Source organism: Populus trichocarpa, chromosome 6, assembly GCF_000002775.5.
Source record: "Populus trichocarpa isolate Nisqually-1 chromosome 6, P.trichocarpa_v4.1, whole genome shotgun sequence".
Taxonomy (NCBI): domain Eukaryota; kingdom Viridiplantae; phylum Streptophyta; class Magnoliopsida; order Malpighiales; family Salicaceae; genus Populus; species Populus trichocarpa.
In genome coordinates, this window is record NC_037290.2 from 4,740,677 (window position 1) to 4,764,492 (window position 23,816).

At 32.1% G+C, this 23,816-nt stretch overlaps 1 protein-coding gene and 2 long non-coding RNA genes across 3 annotated transcripts; 2 read left to right on the forward strand and 1 right to left on the reverse strand.

Annotated features, from left to right (window-relative positions):
* The first annotated feature begins 1,505 nt into the window (after window positions 1-1,505).
* Window positions 1,506-2,745, forward strand: LOC112328045 (uncharacterized). Its single transcript, XR_008059494.1, has 2 exons — window positions 1,506-2,194; window positions 2,273-2,745. It is a non-coding gene; the product is annotated as an uncharacterized LOC112328045 (long non-coding RNA).
* A 4,395-nt stretch (window positions 2,746-7,140) lies between these two features.
* LOC112328044 (uncharacterized) lies at window positions 7,141-8,870 on the reverse strand. Its single transcript, XR_008059495.1, has 2 exons — window positions 8,623-8,870; window positions 7,141-8,550 (listed from the first exon to the last, which is right to left on the reverse strand). It is a non-coding gene; the product is annotated as an uncharacterized LOC112328044 (long non-coding RNA).
* A 12,251-nt stretch (window positions 8,871-21,121) lies between these two features.
* LOC7474678 (calmodulin-like protein 3) lies at window positions 21,122-22,394 on the forward strand. The gene has a single exon (XM_002308027.4). It carries the CDS (start codon window positions 21,268-21,270, stop codon window positions 21,976-21,978), a length of 711 nt encoding a protein of 236 aa, XP_002308063.3. The 5' UTR covers window positions 21,122-21,267; the 3' UTR covers window positions 21,979-22,394.
* Window positions 22,395-23,816: the final 1,422 nt, after the last annotated feature.

Sequence of the window (23,816 nt, forward strand, 5' to 3'; positions counted from 1 at the left end):
CCTGGTTAAGAAATTCATTAAACTCAACGCTATAATGAAGCCCTTCTCCAACCAAGAACATACAGACCCTCCAAATAAGCTAAAAACTTGCATTATGACCCAAACAACTTGAAATGAGCTAAATAAAATCAAAACTACCCAGCAAAACAAGCATCTAAGAATTTAAAAAGATATATGAAACATATTGCATCTTAATAGCTTGATGTCTCAAATGGAACACTCCATGACCTCGAAGGTTAAGTTGTTAAGATTTGGAATTTCCAGACACAAAAAAATATAGAATAATTAGGATGTATTTAGGAATTATCCTTGACTTATTAATAATTGATACTCCTTGTTATAATTATGTAACAAGAATTTCTTGGCAGAATACTAATTAAATGAGGATTAAGGGACTTAACATTTTCTTATGGTAACGATGTTTGGCTTTTAATTTAATGTTTGATTTTTCTTACGTTGTTCTTTTTTTTATATCCTTTATTTATCCTCGTTAATAAAATCTACATATTCCAATTCATTAAAAAATAGTGAATTATGATGTATAAATATTTTAACGTTAATTATTAAGAGTTCAATTTCAAAACACTTGTAATTAATAGTAAGCCTTACTAAATATATGGTGTAGAAAATTCCTTAATGTAAATTATGTAGAGTTGAAAACACTTCTAATTATAATCTTTTTTAGTCTGAGTTATATATATATATATATATATATCATCATCATCATCATCATCAAGCCACAACTTTCTTGCACCGAAACAAATTTCACCATACTATATATAGGTGTTTTAGGTACTTCAAGTTTTACTGATTTTTTTTATGTAGACAAATTCTTAACCTAAATTATCAAGAGTTTAATCTTGAAAACACTTGTAATTAATAGCAAGCTTTTACTAAATTTGTGGTGCTTACACATTCTTAACTTAAATTATCAAAAGTTTAATTCTGAAAAAGACTTTTAATTAACAGTAATCGTTACTGAAATATTTACGATGCACGAAGATGCTAAAAAAGGCTTGAGATTTTAATCACAGGGCATCATTCCTCCACTACTCTCAAATCCTAAAACTGTGAAGTAGTTTTTCTTATTTCCTTTGCTGGCCATTAAAATAAGGAAAGAAACTCAGAAAATGGTAAGCTCAAGTAACCATTTAAGGCGCGTAGGGGTTAGACTTTTCTTCCAACGCATTGTGGGACCCATGTATGTGCCCTCACAAGGGTAGCCGTCACCGTCAGATCCGGCTGTTTGCATCAGAACCGCACATATATTAATGGGATTTCTTGATATTTTAATCAAAACATTTTGTTGGTAGTGAGGAGATTAGTGGGATCAAGAAAAATAGTCAGCTTTCTGTAAAAATAGTTGTGTTAGAGAATTGTTAAGAAATTAAAAAAAAAAAAACAATTAAAGGTGGAGTTTGGTGGGGTTCAGTTTTCTTAGGCCCAATATTCTTCTTGGGATTGGTGGTAAAAAGGACCTCAAATCCGCTATAAGTACCAGCCTTTCTCACCCTAAACCCACACACACAACACCTCTCTTTCATGGTCTCTCTCTCCATCTCTCTCTTTTATCCCTATATATTTTGAATCTTTTCTCTCTTAGCCCTGCTGCCCTTCCCTTCTCTTTACAAACCTTGCTAGGGTTTGTTTATGGAGGGCTTTGAAGCTCCTAAAATACTTTAATCTAAGTTTTGTGGTGGTCTATATGTGACCCTCTTGGTATTCTTCCACAGCTTTCTTGAACTGCACCTATTTGAATATTGTTGTTGATGTTGCCGTGCATGTACATATGACATTGTATTTTTGTTGCGGTTCAATAAAGCTGTGGGAAGATACAAACAGGATCAAAGAAAGTTAATGTTTCTTCATCGGGCCCTGCATCAATGATCAGTGTATAAGGTCTCTGATCTTTTTCTTTTTGCTTGATATACGATCTCTTGGATCTAGTTGATTTTAGGGTTTTTGTGAAAACAAATTGTGTGATGTTAATTGATGCTTGCAAATATTCATGATGACTTCGACAATCTCTTGTTTCTTGCAAGTTTCATGCTTTGAAGGAGAACAAGAAGGGGTGGATGAATTATCTTTCAGTCTTGCTACTCAAAGGGTTTTCCATTCTTGAATGAAAATGGCATTTCTGATCCACCTATATGGAAGGAACAAGATTTCTTTAATATTTATTCGTGTTTAAAGGGTATTTTTTGTTGATTATTCTGATTTTCTTATGTTAAAACAGATCTTACAGTGTTAATGATTATGTTTTGCACTACAGATATTCACAGAGTATCTTGGACGCATAGCTTCCTTCCAACAGTGTCCTTCCATTTGTACTTGCATCAAAAGGAGACCACACAAAGATAGATTTATTTGGCATACATATACTCTTCACGAATCATTCTTTTTTACTTCAGATTCCTGTCCCTGTTTAATAACTTTTGATGACAAGTAAGATTTTGGATTTTTTTAGTTGATTTTACAGCACAGTAGTAGTGTTTTAGATTCACTAGGTAAAAATCTTGTACTGATAATACTATTAGTTTACAAGGCCATATACTTTGATCGCCCACTATAATGTGTTTGTACCGTGTCGGTTGATGCAGTAATAGTCAATTGCAGTCTTTTTTTTTTTTTTTGTATACATCCGATCTGAAGATTCCTTTTCATGACGAGGGTGATATGTAGTCTGTTGTTGATTTGCCTCGCTGTTTTTTGTTCAAATATAAATTAAGCTTTACTGTGTATAAATCATGTTGCGCATGGCATCTTCGATCAAATTAAATTAGGCTTGCTTTTTTAGCTGTAGGATATATGGACCACACAAGGTTGCTATATTGCCTTCTCAGTATATATGGAATCAACCATCACCTACAAGCCCCCAATTTCAACACCAACTCCATTGCTAATGTTAGGTGGAGATTTAATGGAAAGCCCATAAACATAGAGAAATGAAACTTGTGTAACACTTGCTTTATTTGGATCTCTAGCTGTAAATGAAACGAACAGAATTGGAGTTGAAATAATGCCTAACGAAAGCTTGTAGAAGTTAGAAGTTAGAAATTAGTTTTTTTTTCACAAGTAAATGGCAAGGAAAAATATGATCTACGTACAGGGAACAAAACTTGCACTTTTTTAATCAGATCATAGGGTTCCTGCCTTCTCCTTTGGATGGTAGAAACAATATATCTTTCTTCTATGTACAAATGACTCTCGCATGAACAACTTTCATGAGCCATATAAATGATGACATACCTACTTCTCAGATGCAAAATTATCCGTGAATAGTACACAACAATGTAAAGAACGTGATGGTGATAAAAAAAATAAAATTGGGTCTAGTTTCTCATGAACTTAGCTGGAAAAACACATCAAATTAAGGGGAACTGAATGATCCATCCAATTGTTACAGGCCATCTTTTTTGGTTATATATATATAATTATAATTATAATTACATTTTGGGATGCATCTCTTAATGTGGCCAACTAATCCAACACATATTTTAATTAATTAATCATCAATCTTTTTTTGTTAGCTGTAAGCAATTCAATAATATAATCATATATTATAATCAATCAAGGATGACCCTTTGCTTTATCCTTTTCATTTCAATAGTGCCGTGAATTCTTAATTATATTATTACCTTCTCTTTAGAGGGGGACATGCTTATTATTTCCACTAATCATGCGCTCTTAAAGGAAAACAATTAGGATCACATACAGGATCTGGCTTGTCTTATTTAATATACATTTAGCTTTTCTTTAGAGGAGAAAGAGTTGGAAAAGCTAGATTTTCTTGTGCTTTGTGAACGTGAAGGGAGATGTGGGAATTAAAGAATATTTAACCACAAGAAAATATATAATTGTTGAAAATCGATGCACATTCTGCTTCTATGGTGCTGTAACTTTTGTCTCGGTGCTTAGATTATTTGATGAATTCGGTAGTCATTTCATTAATTATTTTAAAGGTCTAATTAATTGATAAGCTTTATTATCTCTTTTGTTTTGAGACAAGAAAGAGAATAAAAGCTGACATGCACCCTTAATTTTATTTTTTTAAGATAATCGAAAGCTGTACTTGTAGGACGATGATACCAACCAAGAAGCGGGTTTGTATTTAATTTATTTTTATATACAAGGGCACAGTCCCAAACGTGGGCAAGTGCTTGGTTTCAAGTTTTTCAGCTGTAAAATTACTTGCATGCATGCATATAGATGCCAACATTAATTTTGTTTAAAAGCAGGCAAATGGGATTTACACAAATTGGCCTGGAGGAGGTCATTAACTCAAATAAAAATAAATTAAAAAGCTTAAAGTTAATGCCTGCGATGGAATTAAGTAATTTCTCTTGATGCTCCCCATTTCTTTTATTTGCAAGGATCGAAATAGCCCCATTTGGAGAGTCAGCACAGATTATAATTTACGAGGAAATCCATCATATCCTTTCCCTGATTTAGTCAGCACACAACAAAATCTCAAAGTTAGAATCATAGTTGGCCATATAGGATAAACTGAAGTAAACTATCAGCACCGAGTGTTGCAACCATGCATAAACAGTAACATATATTCTTCTCTTTTACACGGTAGTAACTAGTAAGTACTGATCATTCATGGCTGTTGATATTTTGTTTGTACACGTTTTTTAACCAAACTTTCCCCTCTTTTACTTTCTTTTTAGGGTCAACAAAGTTTCCATTTATCGTTGTTGTTGTGCACTCTCACATCAAATAAAAAGGCGAAGCTAGCTTTTGCATTTCATATGATGCTTCATGACCAATTGTTCTAATCGTAGAGCAGCATTAGTTTTGTATCAATAGCGACGTGACTGTTCCGTTTCCCCACCACATGGAAGCAGCGATATTATTGCTTGGCTCTGCCATTTCCCTTTCATGTTGCCCGTAGTTAATTTCCAGAGTGTACTCTTTTAGTTTATGTGACAAGTTGATTTTTCTTTTCATATCAACTGAAACTGCATAGCATCTATCCTTGGTTATATACATATAATTATGCGTACACATATACATGTATTAAGTTGTAGTTCAATATCCAGATAATATTGTTGGCACATATATGGGGCAACCACGTCTGTTGTGATTGTTTCAATTGGACCATCCGTGATTCATACACAATGCTCAACCGATCTAATGGTGTCATGAGCTTGATTATGACGTTTTTGGCTGCTGCTAATGGTCCTTCATTATGTGACCTGGAGTTAAGTAACAGTTAAAAGCGAGTGAAATGGGGAATTATGGACTCCTGTATATCCAGTTAATTGATAGATTTAAATTAAAGCTAACTATTCAACAAGGGAATCTTTCGTGGCTAAATTCTTCCCAATTAGATGATATGATCTCTTACTTTTAGGGAAATATATAGGGGCCAGTTATCCCATGTTAATTAGCCATAACCCTTTTTTCTTTTTCTCAAAAGAAGTGTCGCATCTTTTTATTCGGTGCTTAAAATGTCGCATCTTCTACCAAAACAATGTTGTATATGTGATAGCTTTAGTTTTGCTTAAATACATGTCAGAAGAACAGAGAATGCATCAATTGAAATCTAATTAAGATGGATTGTGGAGATATAAATGGAAGATCGATCGCCATAGAACATCATCTAATATATATTGTGAACAATGCTCCTCAACTGTGAAACAATAAGTACAGTATATATATTTTGTTGTAAATTCTAAATTACCACCGATCGAGAACCTGATCTTGAAGCACAACTAATTACATATATGATTGTCAAAAGAGTAGTTTCATGAAGAATTATTTCACATCATTAATTATTATAGAGTACTGTTGTGCTGGGAGATCGTACCTTGGTATGATGCCCTGGCTAGCTTTCCACATCTATTCAGCTTTCAGCCTTCATATATAAAGGAGGTGATCATTGCAAACCATTAGTTCTTTTCTTTTTGTAACGTGGTTGTTTGGTTTCCTAGCTAGACATCTCCTTGGTGGCTTTCTTATGCAGAACCTTTGGAATTTTCTTGATAAGATCATTTCACACATCCAACAAAAAAAGGAGGTGATGGCAAGAAGAATAGGTCATATTCGCTAAAGAGAAAACACTTCCAAGGACATGTGAGAAGCCATTTACTTGAGAAACCAGGCTATGTACGAAAAATGGTAAAAACAGTCTTGTTCTATACCTAATGGCCAAATCAATCAGCCTGAACGCCATCCCGCTATACAAATTTGGACGATTGTCCATAGTTGGGTCAGCACTTCAGAGATTCCTTCTTGTTTTTGGAAACGAAAGCTTGCTTCAGCTTTTATCTCGAATGCTCCATGAACAACAATATTCATGCATTGCGAAAAATATATATACCAGTTCATAAATATTTGAATTATTGCTGCTCTTTTACCTTTAGCAGCCATGTTGTCTATTCGCACAAAGCTGACTTCAATAAATACTAATGGACGAGGCATATCTTGAATGCTAAATGAATGTTAATGGTCTAATATTAGAAACTATATTCAGTGCATTAACAAAATTTATCTTGAGGTGTTGATCAGGTCTGCCATGCTCCCCTGTCTGCCCTATTATAAACAAGTTTTGGTGGACCTGCCCCTTCATCAGTATTCTTTCATACTCAACATTAAAAGCAATAGGCTTTTTCATATTTCATTATTTGCATTAGGTAAAGATTCCCTTAACAAAGCTTCATTATTTTTGTCTATGGCCTTTTCCCTATTTCACTTATGATCATCCACAGTAAACATACAACCAGCCTTTGTAGTTTTAGTTCTTCCTTCAAACCAAGAACTATCCCTTGCAATGTATGAGATTTAGGAAAATTATAAAGAAAATTTGTTTCAAATCCTTCTATATCTACTATATTTGGAATAAATCAAGGGCTCGATCTAGTATTTTCAACTGTATCAAGAAATTAAATAAATAAATAAAGGTTTCATTGTTGTAATCAAATTTGATGGGATCTAATTGATTTGGGGCAGATAATTTATAAATGCTTAAGACCTAGAATGCCTAAGATAGTGAGCAGCAGTGTCTGATATTTGATCTGCAATGATGAGATTAGCTACTTGCCAGAGCAAATTATATTATCGTATAATTCTAGAAAACCAAAAATAAAAGGAAAGGAAAGGAAAGGAAAAAAAGTGGCTGAAAGAGCAAACAAATTAAGAAGTGCTAGTGAGAGGCAATTCACTTTTTATTTATTTGGCTGTAACAAGCCAATGAGATTTTTCTGCAAGTTGCAGATTGTCCTTAATTGGTTAAACCCCATCTGGTCATCATAACATGCCAAGCATCATAGTAGAAACAAAATTGGTACCATATATGCCTTGAATCATTTCTTGTAGCCTGTAATAAAATTATATGCCTTGAATCCTCGAAACAGTTTGGACGTACAAAATTGATCTAAGAGACCAAATTAAAAAGAAAAACATCCTAGAAATGAAGAGGAATTTACGTTGTATTTCGATCAAGATTGCTTGAAATTAGAAAACAAAAATACATTTTTCGTTGAAATTAAAGAAGAAAAACTAAAAGAGAGAGATAATTAGGAATCCCAACAGCCACACTCCAAGTTGCAATGATTCTCTGCAACTTAACACTGAATCAAGAATTATATAAAGAATTATGGGAATTTTCATGGACTGCAATGCAGAACCTAGTACAAAGGCTTTGAGTTGGATATCAAGATTCAAAAGAACAATAATAATTGTGTAGGTTTGTACAAGTTGAGATCATCAGCTAAATTAACAACTGAGAAATGTAATCAAAACCCAATAAATGCACAAATCTTCAACTACCAGAAAGGGGGGTGGGGGGAGAGAGAGAGTGGAGAAGAGGTAAAAAAAACACTGATGTCAGAATGTGGGAGAGTGGTTAAAAATGATGTCAACAAAGTGACAAAGTTAAACCTTTTTCACGGAAACGTAGGAGATCATGTTAGAAATAAACCAAAAAACAAACAGGAAGAACTATCATCACTAACAACAAAAAGGAAAGGTAGGGAATCTTCCCTGCGAGGAACACAAAACACAACTCTTTTTCTTTCCCCCTCACAATTTTGATTCAATGACCATTATTTATGTCAATCTTAAGGAAAGTTGAATTTCCAATTACTAAATAAGACTTCAAAATGTTCTGTTACTCTCTTCATGCATGGTTTAAATGGTTTGAAGCCTAATTTCTCCTCTCTAACAGCAAAAAGGGGGAAGTTTTGGTGGAAATATCATAGAGGATGAAACCCCGTATCATAATTCATCACAAAAACCAAATCTTTGTCAAGAATTCTCATGGATTAGAAGAGAATTTTCCTTACAAAACAAGAAAAGGAAATTAAAACCATTAAAGAAGTTATGCAAAAAAAGGGTCTAAATTACAAGAGAGTTACCATGATCCATGCAAGGAGGAAGATGATCAAAGCTTCTTGGATGCAGTCCATGGGAGAGATCTTGACCATAAAAGCAAGAAACAGATCGCCCCAAAAAATCCTGAGTTGCCATGTTCTCCCACGGCTTTCTTGAGCTTCCATGGTGCTAGCTAGCTAAATGTGTATAACTATACAGATATATAGTGATCTATACACACACACAAGTTAAGCATGGCAAGGAAGTTCAAGAAAGCTGTGGAAAAGCATGACCAGGACTTACAAAATTAAATAAAAAACCTTCAAATCTTCTCAGATCTCACATCCCTTTAATTTTGGTTTTCTTGAATTGAAAATGTAGTGAGAGAAAGAACTGAAGAGAGTGAGGGAGATGGAGCATGCCCATACAAAATATAATGGACCACTCTAGCATACATATGATCTTGCAAGCAGCTTTATAGAGAAGAAGAGTGGGGTTCCCTTCACTCACAAGAGAACATTTTACTCGCAAAAAGCCCACTTTTACTAGTGAGTGCGCAGTGGGGTACATATAAAGACTTTCTGATTGGTATATAAAAACAAAACAAAACAAGATTTTTACAATTATATAGGTGTGTGTGTGAAAATGATTGTGATGAGATTTTTTTTTTTTGGAAAAAATAATTATTAAGGTAAAAGATAAAAACTCATTCAAGTTTGAGATTTGAAGTGTGGGTTCCGAACTTTTTAATGAAGTGGCATATTTTTGTCCAATTAGTTCTATGTAAATATATGCCAAGTCTTGGTTTTGATATAAATTCGACAAAATAATCTATTTAAATCTATATGTTTGTGCAAAAGGTAATGTCTTACATAAATATTTTTATTTTTATTTCTAGACCGATAATATTTTCGATTTTGGGTGTCTAAATCACTATTTTATTCAAAAACTTAATGATAAAAAGATAAATTAAAGAATTGTTTGATATTAATTTGAGTGTTCATCTGGTCAAATTTACAATTGTGGAAATAAGAATAGATAAGTAAAAGAGGAGAATTATGGGTTGGATTTTGGAAAAAATATAATAATAATAATAATAATAATCATTAAAGGGAAATTAACAAAATTAACAAGAACATCCCATCCCCGTCACATGCAACCATGTGAGCAAGATCTCTTTTTTATTTTATTGGTAACTAAAGGTATGGGTTGTTTATGGTCCCCCAACCATTAACTTATCCTACACATTAACTTATATATAACAATTTACGTGATCATCATAAATCATTATAGTGAGAATATCCATGTTCGAGAACCTCTTTTTTAATGCAAATTTATATTGTTCTAGACATGCAACAAGATGTTAATTAATGGTTTATTTTATTGTGCTTAATTATTAGTATGATGTTTTAGGGCAATTTAAAAATGTGATATAAATTGTTTTTTACTTGAAAATACATTAAAATAATATTTTTAAAAAAATTAATTACTATAACTTCCCAGCTAGAATACTTACAAACAAAATAGGTGAAGGGTGTGGGCCAAAATAAAAATAAAAAAAGACTTCGTGTAGTTTTTACTAAAAGGTTGAAAGAAAGATTAAGTGTTTTCACGAAGGTTGAACAACAAAAATGTTGTTATTTAAAGCAATTACATCTTTGTTTAAAATAAGGTGTCCCTTCAAGCGTGATAAACAACAAAACTATCTGAACATTTGAAGATGGGTTGCTGGCGTGGGTATATTATGGAGTCTAGTTGTGTCAAGATTCCAGCAAGTATGGTAGAGATCGGCGGTGGCTAGGGTTTTATGTTTGGAAAAGAGAGGGAGAGTGTGGAGAGAGTGGCAATACCATTTTTTTAACATAGCATATGTTTTTTAATTATTAAGTGAAATAAAATGGAATTTTGTAAATGATTCCAAACTTTTTGTTGACTTTTTTTAGTAAATATAAAGTGTTTTACAACTTATAAAATATGAGATGTAAAATGAAAATTTTCAAAATACAGAAACAAAACAAAAAAAACAAAAAAACAATCAAATTATAAATTATAAGTGCTTCAATGTAATTATCTCATTAATTATATATCATTAATTATGGTGATAACTCGTGACTTGACTAATCATGCTTTTCTTTTTTTTCTTGCATGGATTTGGATCATATTTTATGGGAGATGGCTCATATGGAACAATATTGGTCTTAAATGCACATATGATATCAGAGTTAGTCAATGCACATAATTTCTATGTGTTTTAGATTAAGTTGAAAATAGTTTTTTAAATAAAAAACAAATCTTGTTTTTTCTAGTCATCCCAGTGACTGAAATCCTGTGAATTACAAACGACGTATGATTTGCTAAGGCAAACAAAACATCGTATGTGTTTCGTCAAAGCGTGTACTTTTACTCTTCAATCCAAGCTAATAATATATTGATTTTATAAAACGAGTTTAATTAGTTGGTTAAGATTATAAATTGAGTTATTGAATTATTTTTTAAAAAATATACTTGTAATGCTTGAATATTTTAATAGAAAAATACAACGGCTGAAATGAAACGCAGATGCGAGGTTGTGTGTTTGGTATTGTTGTTATGATTTGAAAAAAAATATTTTATAAAAAAATATTTTTGGTTGAGGTTGGTTTGATATTTATATATGTTTGGTTAAAATTGTGATTGAAATTAAGATTGAGCAAAAAGTAATTTAATGTGTTTGGTTAAGAATACTTTTCAAATTGAGGTTATAAAATAACTAAAAAGGATATATATTAATATTGATGGTTTTTAATTTAAATATTGTAGATTTAACTAATGTTATTACATCATGAAATAAATAATACTTTATATAAAATATTTTTTATTGTTTCATTAAACTATTTATAATTTCATTACGTACGAAATTCATTCGACAAGAACTACAGTTTTCATGATTTCTTAAGCGGTGCAACAACATCAGGTAAAATATCATCAGGAACAAAATTGGGATTGCGATCAAATTCTGCAAATGCTACGTTATCATGCGATCTCCTTCTAATTTATGTAGTGTCATTGAATAATGTTAAACACTAATTTTTCAAATAAAACACAATTAAAAATAAAAAAATTAATTTTATTTTTATTTTATTGGGTTCGACTGGAATAGTAAGGATGACAAAAAAAATAGAAAAAGAAACAGCTTCAAGCTGTTTTTGGTTGCCCTGCGTTTTAAACGCAAATTATACTAAGTTCCTTAAACAAAAATTATATTTTATCAATTACTTGTTTTTTATAATTTATTTCAAAAACAGAAATAATTACAGCAACAAGTACTCTCGACGACCATGATGCTCCACCACAGGTTTCCTTATGGCAAGGCCCATCAAGAAAGAAGCTGCTGCCTTTTTCGGACGCGTCTTAAAGCTAGCAGTTTCGTAATTTAGCATGAGCATGCAACCAAACGAACACTTTTGTCCACCCCAATGGAGCATGTGCCACATGGATGTAGGGCTTCCTAGGTCATCACGTTTCACCGATTCACGTGCACTTGCAACCAGGCAAGGGACCCACTCTAATTAAATTACTTCCACTAATACTTTCCTTCCCTGGTGTCAATAGTTATAATTATATTATTATCAAAGAAACTAATAAGCTTTACACCTTTTCCCATTCTCACTATTTACATTTATTTACATCAATAGTTATAATTTATCTGGGAATTTATTTATTCAATCAAATAATACTATTTTTTCATAATTTTTTTTTTGAAAAAGTAACATGTGATTTACTTGAATTTATTTAATTTTTAAAAATACATTATATTATTTGAATCATGGAATGATTTTTCACTATTTTAGAAAAATCTTCATAAACTAAAGAGATTTTTTAAGCCGGAAAATTTTATTTAATTGATTCTAAAATAGTTTCGGATATTAATAAGAATTTTAATATGATTAATTTCTTATTAAATCTTGAAAAATAGTATCTCAAGAAAATATGTATTGAATAACTTTTTTTAAGCAACAAAAAAAAAACTCAAGTCAAACCAAGTAAATCTGCTAACCTCATGATCATTGTTATAAGATTGAGATAAACTATATATATATAAAAGCACAAAGATCAATTTCAAATCAATAAAATGTTGAAGGATCTTGGTAGCAGAGAGAAAATTAAATGAGAATACGATAATCTCATAGAAAGTAAAATAGGAAAAATTTGAAACTTAATTCCCAAAAAATAAAATATTAAATGACTAAATCAAAGAAATAAATATAATACAAAAATGACTAAAAAAAAGCCCCAAGTCTACTCGGGTTAGCATGCAAAATCTATAATCTGGTTATGATACTAGGATAATCCAGTCGAAAGGAAATTGAATATAATATGAAGGTTAATTATCAAATAACTCAATGTTGAAGAGCTATATAACCCAGATCATTTAAAAAATTAGTGAAAAATTCAATAGAAAACAAATAAAAAAATAACATAGCCCATTCTCCAATTAAATAAGTGTTGAATGATGAAAATAAAAAAAAACCTTTAAAAAAGGAAAAAATAAAGCAAACCCGAGCAAATCTCCTAAACCTGGATCAAGCTCCCAAATTTACAACCCATGAGATCCTAGATTTAGGCTCAACCAAAAAGCTTAAATCTCAAACTAACAGGATTCAATAATAACTTGAAAACATTTCAAAACTCTACTAGAAACTAAGCATGGATAAATTAGCAATAAAATAAAATATTATTTGAAAACTTTACTTAAAAAAATGAATATGATAAAGTCAACAACAACCATAAAAATAATTTAGAACTTTACTTGAAAATAAAAAGGGATAATTTTGCAAGGAATTGAAAAATCATTTGAAACTCTTAGATAACAAATAGTATCATGTCAATAAGGACCACAAAAATAGTTTAGAACTCTACTGGAAAACAAGTAAAAACAACTGAGCAATGAATTGAAAGTGATTTGAAAACACTGCTAAAAAATGAAGCCTAAGTCCCTGTCAGCAATGATCATAAAAATAGTTAAGAACTCTGTTTAAAAATAAGTAGGAACAATCCAATAATAAATTAAAATATCATTTAAAAACTCTTCTAAGAAATGAACAAGACAAAGTCAATAATGACCATGAAAATAGTTCAGAACTCTACTTGAAAACAAGTAAAAACAATTGAGCAATGAATTGAAAGTAATTTGAAAACACTGCTAAAAAACAAAGCTCAAGTCCATGTCAGCATTGATCATAAAAATAGTTAAGAACTCTACTTAAAAATAAGTAGGAACAATCCAATAATAAATTAAAACTCTTCTAAAAAATAAACAGGACTAGGTCGACAATGATCATAAAATAATTAAGACCTTTGCTTGAGTAAAAGTAAGAACATTCCATCAATGAATTCATTTTTTTAAAAAAAAAAACCTCACCCTTAATGTGGGGAATCAAATCAACAATGATTTGAGAAATTTAAGGAATTATCCTGCAATGAGGAAAAAAAAACATTAATAATTTGAAAATTCATTTAAAAAAAACTTGACGCAATTAGGACAATAAAAAATATAATGATTTGAGAATTCATTTCAAGGAAATCAATAAAAAAATTATGTTAACAAATAAGCAACATATCAAGTATGATGACAACAACACAACAAACACAAATCCATGTCATGACCAAATTATTACGCCCTGGATAAACTAGTCGAACAAATTATAAAATTGTTCTCCTAAATCCTTCATGGAGTATTAAGGAGCAACCTTATCCCTACTTAAAATAGTTTTTGTAGCATAATACCTCTAAGGTGTCACACAACAGTGTGACTCGACACTTCATATATTTATAAAATATATAAAAAATCATAAAAATAGATAAAAAAAACATAGGGAAATAATGAAAATACCTGAATATAAGCAAAAATATTAAAAACAATCCAAAAACTCATAAGTGCATAAAGTCACAACTTGACATGGTGGTTGTTTTAGTGTTTACTTCTTTACTATTCTTCTAGTGTATGGTCGAGCATGTAGGATAGAACATGACCTACTTTCTATTATACTAAAAGTAGTGTGAATCACCGTCAACCAACGATGGTAAATTAGGTATAGATAATTTTGGTAAAGTACCCTTGACATCAAGATACATTAGCAAAGTACCCTTGACATAAGATTTTATCATTAATAATCTTTTAGGAGCCCTCCTATTTGTCTTATAAGTATCAGATGGGTACTCGTAACTCTTAATAAATGACTCCATATCATGATCTTATGGCTTTTAATTTGACCCTCGCTCTACTAAATAACATGAACACACAAGAGTAGTTCTCATCTCAATACAAGTTGGTTGGATTCTTTAATAATAATCAATCGTAGTTATCAATTCTAAAGTGGCTAAAGCATTAACAAACTAATTTTTTCCCGTCTTAACCGAGTAAATAAAATCTCTTTATATTGGACAGCTAGCTTAGTGGTGTATTATTCCTGACATGGTTTTTGTTTTTTTATATTTCTTCTACCATTCTCTTTTTACTTGATAGATTATCAATAATAATTCACCATAGGCTTCTAACTTCTTTACCTATATCTCGAATGTTTTTTTAAACCATGTATGCATGCTACATGTTTCGCTTTATTTTTAATGCAATTAAATTATAACTTGACCATCTTATTGTATTTTTTTATTATTCAGTTAAATCTAAATTAATTCAATATCATTTACAAACATATTCACAGCTCCATCAAATTCATAGGCCATATATTATCATATGGCTCTTACTCCTTTTCAAAATGGAGAAGATAATTTTCTTTTCTTCCTTCTTTGTTTTTAGTGTGTGTGTTCTTTTTTCTTCTTCCTCCCAGTGTTAGATATGTATAGATAGGATGTCTAGCTTGATTGGTTTATATATGTCGTAGAGCTTTTTAGTTAAATATTGTGGCTTACCCTTATCCTTTATAGGATATGTACGTGGATGATTTTTAGGGTAAGGTTATTTGTTATTTGAAAGGAAGTTTTTGTGTTTGGTTTAAGTGATTAGATTAAATTCTAAGTTGGATTAAGCTATTCAAAAAAGCTTATATATGAAAAATAAAATGAGAAACATGTATTTTTTTTCTCAATTTTTTCTTGTATTTTCTCAATGCACGTTTTATTAATTTTACTCATTTTTTTACTGAAAAAATGAAAATAATTTTAGAAAACCAAAGAAATCATGTAAAGGTGAAATTTTTTAGATTTGTGAATCTTAAAAATATATTAAAATAAAGACGGTAAAATATGAGTTACGACAACCAGCCTAGGACATAAACAGTGTATGGCATCAGAAACAGCTTAGGAAGGACACCAGTCGCTGACCCACCTTTCACTGTCTATCAGATCACTGTAACAGAGAAACAGTCCATGGTAGTTTCCATCACCACGTTCTTTTTTCTTTTTCTTTTTTCCTTTTTATCACGTGACTACTGGTTTATTGTCCCTGTATATATATATCGGCTAAATTGTTTCCATGTCTTTAGCTCTCACATACCTTTCGCTCGGGTACGTACTAGTGTTTTCGGTGCATGATCATACAGGAAAAGGAATCGACAAACATGGGGTCGTTTCCATTAATTTCCCGTTTCTGTTTTCAAAATTTTAAGTCTAGAACTTTAAAGTGCATAAAAAAACTTGTTCAATGAATTGTTGGAGTCCTTGCACAAACTGTACGTAGCTTGCTGTTTTATACGTATCTAAAATGGTACCCTACCCTGTAATGAAGAAACAATGTAACAATTTATGATCATGAAGGGATTGACATGTTGCGGCTTATCAAATCCAAATGGTGATCAAGAACCACTTTGGATCCTAATTTAGAATCCCTTTAGCCTTATCCTTGCTTAGCAATTAATATCCTAAGAACTCTCCCAAAATGAGGAAATTTAGGTTTCCTAATCCGATGTGTTCTTATACCGCCAATCCAACATTCGAAGAAGTAATCAAATCTCAAATGGGATCCTCCTTGCAAACAGCAAAAAGAAGATGTTGCATGTGGTAAGGATGTAAACTGAAGAAACTACAAGGTTTGGCTCGCTCCCTGATTCTCTGTCAAGACATTAATTAATCCAATGTTTATTAATGTTGAGATTTACGCATGAAAGTTTAAGTTGACAGTGGAGAAGGAATGAGTAGATGTTTCTGCTATGATTGTAGCATAGTGCGTAATAATTAATTGATAAGGACCCACATGAAAAGCTAGCTTCCAAACCATCAGTGAGTTTTTGCAGAATGCCATGCCATTCATGATTTTTGACAAGTCAAGTTGCACGAGCGACCACAGCTTCTGATGATCTGCAGCGGTACGGTTTCGAGTGATATCCTTATTTTTATAAATTGAAAGAATCTTTATTTTTCCTCTACCTCCAAAAGAATTCTCATGTTTTTTTTTCTTTTTTTAGTTATCTAACTTGCAACCAAACCAAATTACACCTTAGACAATATATTCACAGTAAAAATTAAAAATAAAGAAACGATAGGAGAAGATAAACAGATGAGGTTCACTATTTTTTTGGCTATTTTGCGAATCTAACCTTTAACTTGTTTTTTATTAGGCCGGATTTATCAGTCAAAACAAATTAATTTTGACTTGTTTTTTTTTACGGTGCCCAGCTCGAAAGAAGATTCAATAAATCTCGAATCAAGCCAAGCAAATTTAATAACAATACGTATAAGTTCAACTCTTTTCATCAAATTTCCAACCTTCTTCCATGTCTTCAACAGCATTTTCACAGCTATAAGCAATAAGCTGGGCATACCACATCAAAACCATGGAAGAATTTTCCAAAACATACAAGAACCATCACTCACAATTCGTTATTTTTCAATAAATTATATAACTGAATCACAGATCCGAGTAGTTTTATCGTAAAATATATGTATGATCTTCTCTCTAGGAAAACGACAATTAATACCAACACTCCCTCATCCTTTTCTTCTTTTTTTTCAGAGATGCCATAGGCGAGAGGGATTCCATCTCTACCCCGTAATATAAATGTAAAAAGGACAGTTCTTGACGGGACCATACTAATAATGCATTACTAACAGGACCATGTGAATACCTTCTAATGAGAATTATAAAGAAAGGTTAAGTTGTAACCAAAATAGGCCAGCCAGCCCTCATCAATTATGATCCATCACATGCTCTCAAATTTTTAATCAAAAAGTAACAATAGGAGAAGATAAACAGATGAGGTTCACTATTTTTTGGCTATTTTGCGAATCTCCAACCCCCCCCCCCCCCCTCTCGTACAGGGTTTGAAATGCTTGTGGGTTGTGGGTCTAACCTAAAAACTGCAGTCAGCTAACTCCAAGAACACATAAATGAAGCACATCACTTTTGAATGGTACTCTTGATCTATACAATTATATTCTAGGCTCAGTTCTGATCATTTATTCTAAAATTTACTTTTCCAATTCAGCTAAAAGCAAGGCCTTTTTAATTATGGGATTTATGAGAATTTTAATTTATATATACTTTCATTTGAGGTTGGAATTTGAATAGACACAAAGAAAGTGTATTTTTTTTTAACCATTCAGTCAGTCTCCTTAAATTATAAATAGATTTAGATATTATAGATAGTAAAACTATTGAATATCGTAGGACGAAAAAAGGTTTTTTTGAATAATTCTTTGTAGTCTAACCATTTATTATTCAATCCTAAGCATCTTTTTATTTTGGGCCTCAAAATCATTGAGAACTTTATTTTATTTTTTATTTTTAGTTTCATTCTTCAACATCGAGTTTATTGAGTATTGAATTTATAATTTATTTCAATTTGTTTTCTATAAAGTTTTCTCAGTCTAACTAGAATTGATCTGAGTCGATTTAATATATTGTCGTTTTAATATTTTTAAAAATATTGTTTGTATATATCAAGTTAACCATGTCATATTATATCAAACTTCATATCGTTAAAAAAATCCTCTAAAAAACACATTAATAGTACCTAAATATTTTTTTATGTCCAGAAAAATTTGATCCGACCTATAACATAACACATGAATGATCTGGTAGTTGCTAAATTGTTGCCATAATTTTAAAAATTGAACCAATTAATTTCTCAACTTAAAGTTCAATTGAGAAGATTGCAGATTTGTCCACTGGTTGAAACTATGAAGCATCTTCTTGAATTTCTATAGGCCTCTTTCGGCGTATCAAATTTTATGATGGTGGACCTCTTCCTGTTACTTGGAAGACGTTGGGGGCCCTTGCTAGAACATATGCTTTCTTGTATTGTTTTCATTTTGGTATCAAAATCACAAGTTTAATTTCTGAAGAAAAAAATCCAAAATAAAGGAGAAAAAACCTCGAGCTCGAGTCTAAATTATTTAACTCCCATTTGATATCATCTAGGGCTGGGCCTGGTATGCACGAACGAAGCATGTAACAATATATAATGATTCATTAACTAAAGAAAAATGGTCTAGAAAGCCCAAGTTACTCCCCTGCATTCAAATTTCATGCATGTTTGTTTTTGTGGTAAAATGGTGTTTTTAAAATTTTAGTTTTTTTAAAGTTAATTTTATTTTTATTTTTTAGATTGTTTTGATATTAAAAATAAATTTTTAAAAATTATTTTAATATATTTCTAAATAAAAAATACTTTAAAAAATAATCATTCTAGACTTTTACTCCTTCCATTTTTTATTTATAAGGAACTCATGACACATTCTTAATTATGTTTTTTCTTTGTCCCCTCGAGCTTAGCTTATCAATTCTTTAATTAAAAAAGGAAGGAATCTCGAGGGAATTTCTTCAACTTTGGCTTAAATTGGCAACAAAAAGCTCGGTATCCGAGGCTGTAAATCGTGTAAATGTGCCCCATCATCCTCGGCACCAAGTACATTTACAATCCTCCTATACAATCGTGTATAAAAAATTATCTTTACGAGAAAAATTCAAAACTACTGTAATTTCGTGTTTAATAATAACAACAAAGAATTTCCTGAGATCTAAATATTTTTCATGTTTAAAAAATCTTGGTCTCTTGGTAGCATATTGAGCATACAAATTAATATTACTCTACATTACAATAAAGTTAAAGATATCACATTTATAATCTTAATCTTGAGGGGTGTAACTCAACTGGTCAGGTTCTAAATTTGCTCCTTAGAGGTCACCAGTTCGAGTCCCACAAATCTCAGGGCCACTGGAGATTTACATGATTGTTAACTTCAGGGCCCGTGAGATTAATCGAGGTACGCGCAAGCTGGCCCGACCATCATTAATAATAATAATAAAAATATCACATTCATAACCTTATCAACTATTATGTTATCTTCCCAAATAAATTTTAAATTATGTTATTTTACCAAAAACTCTATACAGTAAATCCTTAATATTGTTAATACAGTACTTTAGGGTACGTACAAGATACAAAAATTACAACAAGACAAATGAAAAAAGTGTAATCTAAATTTTGTTTGTGCTAGCTGTCCTTTTCTTTTGCAGTAGACTTTTTAGCAGTTTGTTTTTTCCAAATTAAGTGAAGCTGCGATGAGATGGATGCTGGCTAGCTGCTTCAATCTATTGTCAAACTGAAGATAAAAATAAATTAATTTATTATGTGTTCCATCATGAAATGAATCTCTATCTCTTGTATTGATTTCTCGGAGATTCCCATCTTAGCACTTAGCAGGAAAAGCATTCAGTTCTCTTTGCTTTCCATGGATATATAAATACAAGGAAAATTTGCAGTCCCCTAAAACATCTTTCTTCGGATAGAGATATTGGAGAGTCTAAAAAGTCAATCACGTGTTTACCCCCTTAGATATTGTGTATTTTTTTACTAGAAATTTTTTTTAAATCATGCAAGAGAGAGTTTGGCTCGATGTAGCTAGATTGATTTTGTAAATCCACAAGGAACTTATATAATTTATAAAATTATAATTTAACTAAAATAAATTCAAGATGATATTTTTTAATATTAAAATAACACATATTGGATTGACTTTGGTAAACTCAGATTAATATATCAAATATGCAACCCTGATTATGAGATTATGATAACTTAATAGAAAGCAAATCAAAATAAATTATGAAGTATAATTCCTATTCGATCCAATTTTAAAATATAAAACTGCAAAAAAAAACAATTAAAAAAATCATGAAGTTTAATTCTCAATCAACTCAACATTAAATAATAAAATTTTAAAAAAAAGTTAATTAAGAAACAAAAACTCGAGTCAATCGAGTTAAACCCGCCAAACCCACAATCCAGGTCATGAGAATATAATAACTCAATAAAAAAAAAAATTTAATATTAAAAGATAAAAAAAAATCAAAGAAAAAAAAACATTTTGAATAGTGATTCAAAAGGGATACAATAAAACCCCTCATCTTTTAGTTTATAGCTAATAATAGATAATGTAAGCTAAGCCTAAATGAAGTGTATGGTGTGCTAAAGTGGGAGCAAGTAGTAGTTGGCATGGTAACTTTGCATCAAATCTTATGCTCCTAAAGAACATGAAGTATCAATGCTTATGTTGTGAGTTAGCTTCCAATCATAATTACCAAGTGCACAGATGATTCATACAACCACAATTGTGCACGGAACACGCCCCAAATTGAGAATGGGGTGCTATAATTGCCTTTATGACCTCTTCTAGTGGAATAAGCATTTCATTTTTTTTTCCAACTTTTTATCCGATAGAAACTCAACAGGTGTCTCAACGAATTCCCAATAGCATAAAATTTCAATGCCACCAAGTTCTGATTAGCCAGTTTGTTTACTGTTATTGCAAATGACGCGGTTTGTGGGATCGAAAGCACACCAAATAACGCGTCTCTTCTTCAATACCCATGGCCTTTTTCAACTCCTGAGCTTGAACAAATCAAGACCAACCTGTTTACTCTTTGTCCATTTGCTGCTCCTCTTCTTTTTTTATTAGCCTTTTGTTCTTTGATTCCTGTTGTGTGTGAACAAGAAAACCAAACGAAAACAAGATATGATGATGATCATTACCATCTTGTTACTAGTAGTTTTGTTCCTGGCTGGCCTCATTAACATTTACTTCTATTTACCTTCCAAGAAATTGTACGCATGGCTCCAATCCTTTGCCTCTAAAAACCCTCCAACAGCCATCACTCCCCAAGTTTCTCACAAAGAAAGGAGTATTACTACTAGTAGTCTTAGTATCAGTAGTAGTAGTGGTAGTCCTGCTTATGACGAAGCTGAGCTAAAGAGCGTTTTTGCTACCTTTGACAAGAATGGAGATGGGTTTATAACAAAGCAAGAGTTGAGAGAGTCATTCAAGAACATAAGAATATTTATGACAGAGAAAGAAGTGGAAGAAATGGTGGTGAAAGTGGATACTAATGGAGATGGTTTGATAGATTTTGAAGAGTTCTGTATCCTGTGCAAGGCAATTGGGGTTCGAGATCAAGGAGGAGATGATGAGAAAGAAGGTCAACAAGATGGTGGAGAAGGGGATTTGAAGGAGGCTTTTGATGTTTTTGATAAAGATAAAGATGGGTTGATATCAGTTGAAGAGCTTGGTTTGATGTTGTGTTCTTTGGGGTTAAAGGAAGGTGGAAGAGTGGAGGATTGCAAGGAGATGATCAGGAAGGTCGATATGGATGGTGATGGGATGGTTAATTTTGATGAGTTTAAGAGGATGATGATGAGAGGTGGAAGCAAGCTTGTTTCTGTCTTCTAAACCACTCCTCCCTCAATACAAATTTTCTTCGTTTAAGCACTTGTAAGATTTCTATATACTTGATCTTTGTCACCCATACAACGACAGAGAAATTTCAATGAAACAGGAGCTTATTCCTTGCCTATCAAACTTCTGAGTGTTTTGAGTGTAGAGGCAAGAGAACAGGCCATCTCTCTGATTTAATCTAACCTCAAGAGAATAAATCAAATTTGGCTAGAATACTTGTTGGTTTGTATTAATATCTGTAAGAAGATTTGAACTTGTTACTAGCTAGCTAGTCTGTATTTTGCTGTAGTAGCATGTACATAGATAAAAGCAGATCCTTTTCTTCTGTATGCTAAAGCCAAATTAAAGAAGTTTGTGCATGCCATGTTCAGCTCTTTCAGAGTAAAGCAACTGAAATAATCTTCCCAACACTCTGTTAGCAAATTAAACTCTCTCTCTGATTGCTGAGTCATGTAAATATATTATCTAGTCTTGCTTTTAATTTCTCCAAACAAAACCGAAAGGAAATCCCGACTGAACTGGCTGGTATCAATGGCATGCTTATGCATGTATCAAGCAGGAGCAGTATCGTGTTTCACTTAATATACAAACCTGGTTTTTCAAGAGACGGGAAAGCAAAGGTATAATTACTCTATACTTGGAACATGTTCTCCTCCTTTCCTTGCAGCAGTTTAGAAGATGCCAATCTTAAGACTTGTAGACAGATCAATCAGATATTGTAAAAAGAGGGGAAAGAATTCAACCAAGTTAGCCAAAACTAGGTAGGAAGGAACTAAAGATAGACTAAGACAACCAGCCTAAGTTACCTGCAACCAAATACAAGGGAATTACTCCATCCATACGAAAAGTACAGATCCAACAGAGAAGGTGTTTTCCTGATAATAAATGAAGAAAGCAACATAAGAGCAGTGGGGAAAATGAAAACTTTGCGTCTGTGAAAACAGAAGTCCCAATTCCACAAAGGCGCCAAAGCTGAAGTTGCTGGGTGCTTATTGTGGTGGCATGAATAAGCATGGAACCCACTGGAAAAAGCACTCTTAACTTCTTTCCTAATTCAACCATTTAATACGAGACTTTCAGCCTCTTTTCTCTTTTCTTTTTTGGACAACTATTAAAGCATTCCTACGCAGGATGGCTGCTAATAAAGAGGTTCTAGCCGTTGCCCTTTAACACGAGACTCTAAAAGTAAATGCCAAAAGTGATGAAAACCGATTCGTAACTTTTGGGAACAAGTAGAAATTTCCAAAAATTATTGCTGGCATTCTGTATAGTTACAAAACCATATGTTCCTAGATGTTAAGTTGCATCTAAGAAATCTCTCCATATATCAGGAATTTGGGATAAGAAATCTTAGCTAACATAAACGGTTCCTTGGTTCTGATAAGGAAGAAGCTGTTTGCTTTCTAGGTTGATTACCGAGCCGGTTCCAGATGCACCGGAGCTATCTATGAATTTATGATAGAACATAGCTCGCTTTACCTCTAGGCTGGGAACAGAAAGCGTCATATCAACTTCATAGAAGGGCTGAGTAGCTCCCAAGGATAAACTTTCATCTACTGGGAATCCAAGACTCACCTAACCAAATTACCCAATCACATCAGAAGAAGATTCTACATGGACAATGAATTATAAGTTTCTTCGCATTGTAATGGTCGATTTGCATGGCAGCCGCCCTTCCGCCCTGCAAAGGCCAATCACAATTTTTTCTCTCTCAAATAAACATTGTTGTGGCGTCGATTGATGCCGGTAGGGGTGCCATATAAGAGAAAATATAATGTCATTCAGCCGCCCTGCAAATGCCCTGTCTCATAGGTGCAAATCAATACCGATCA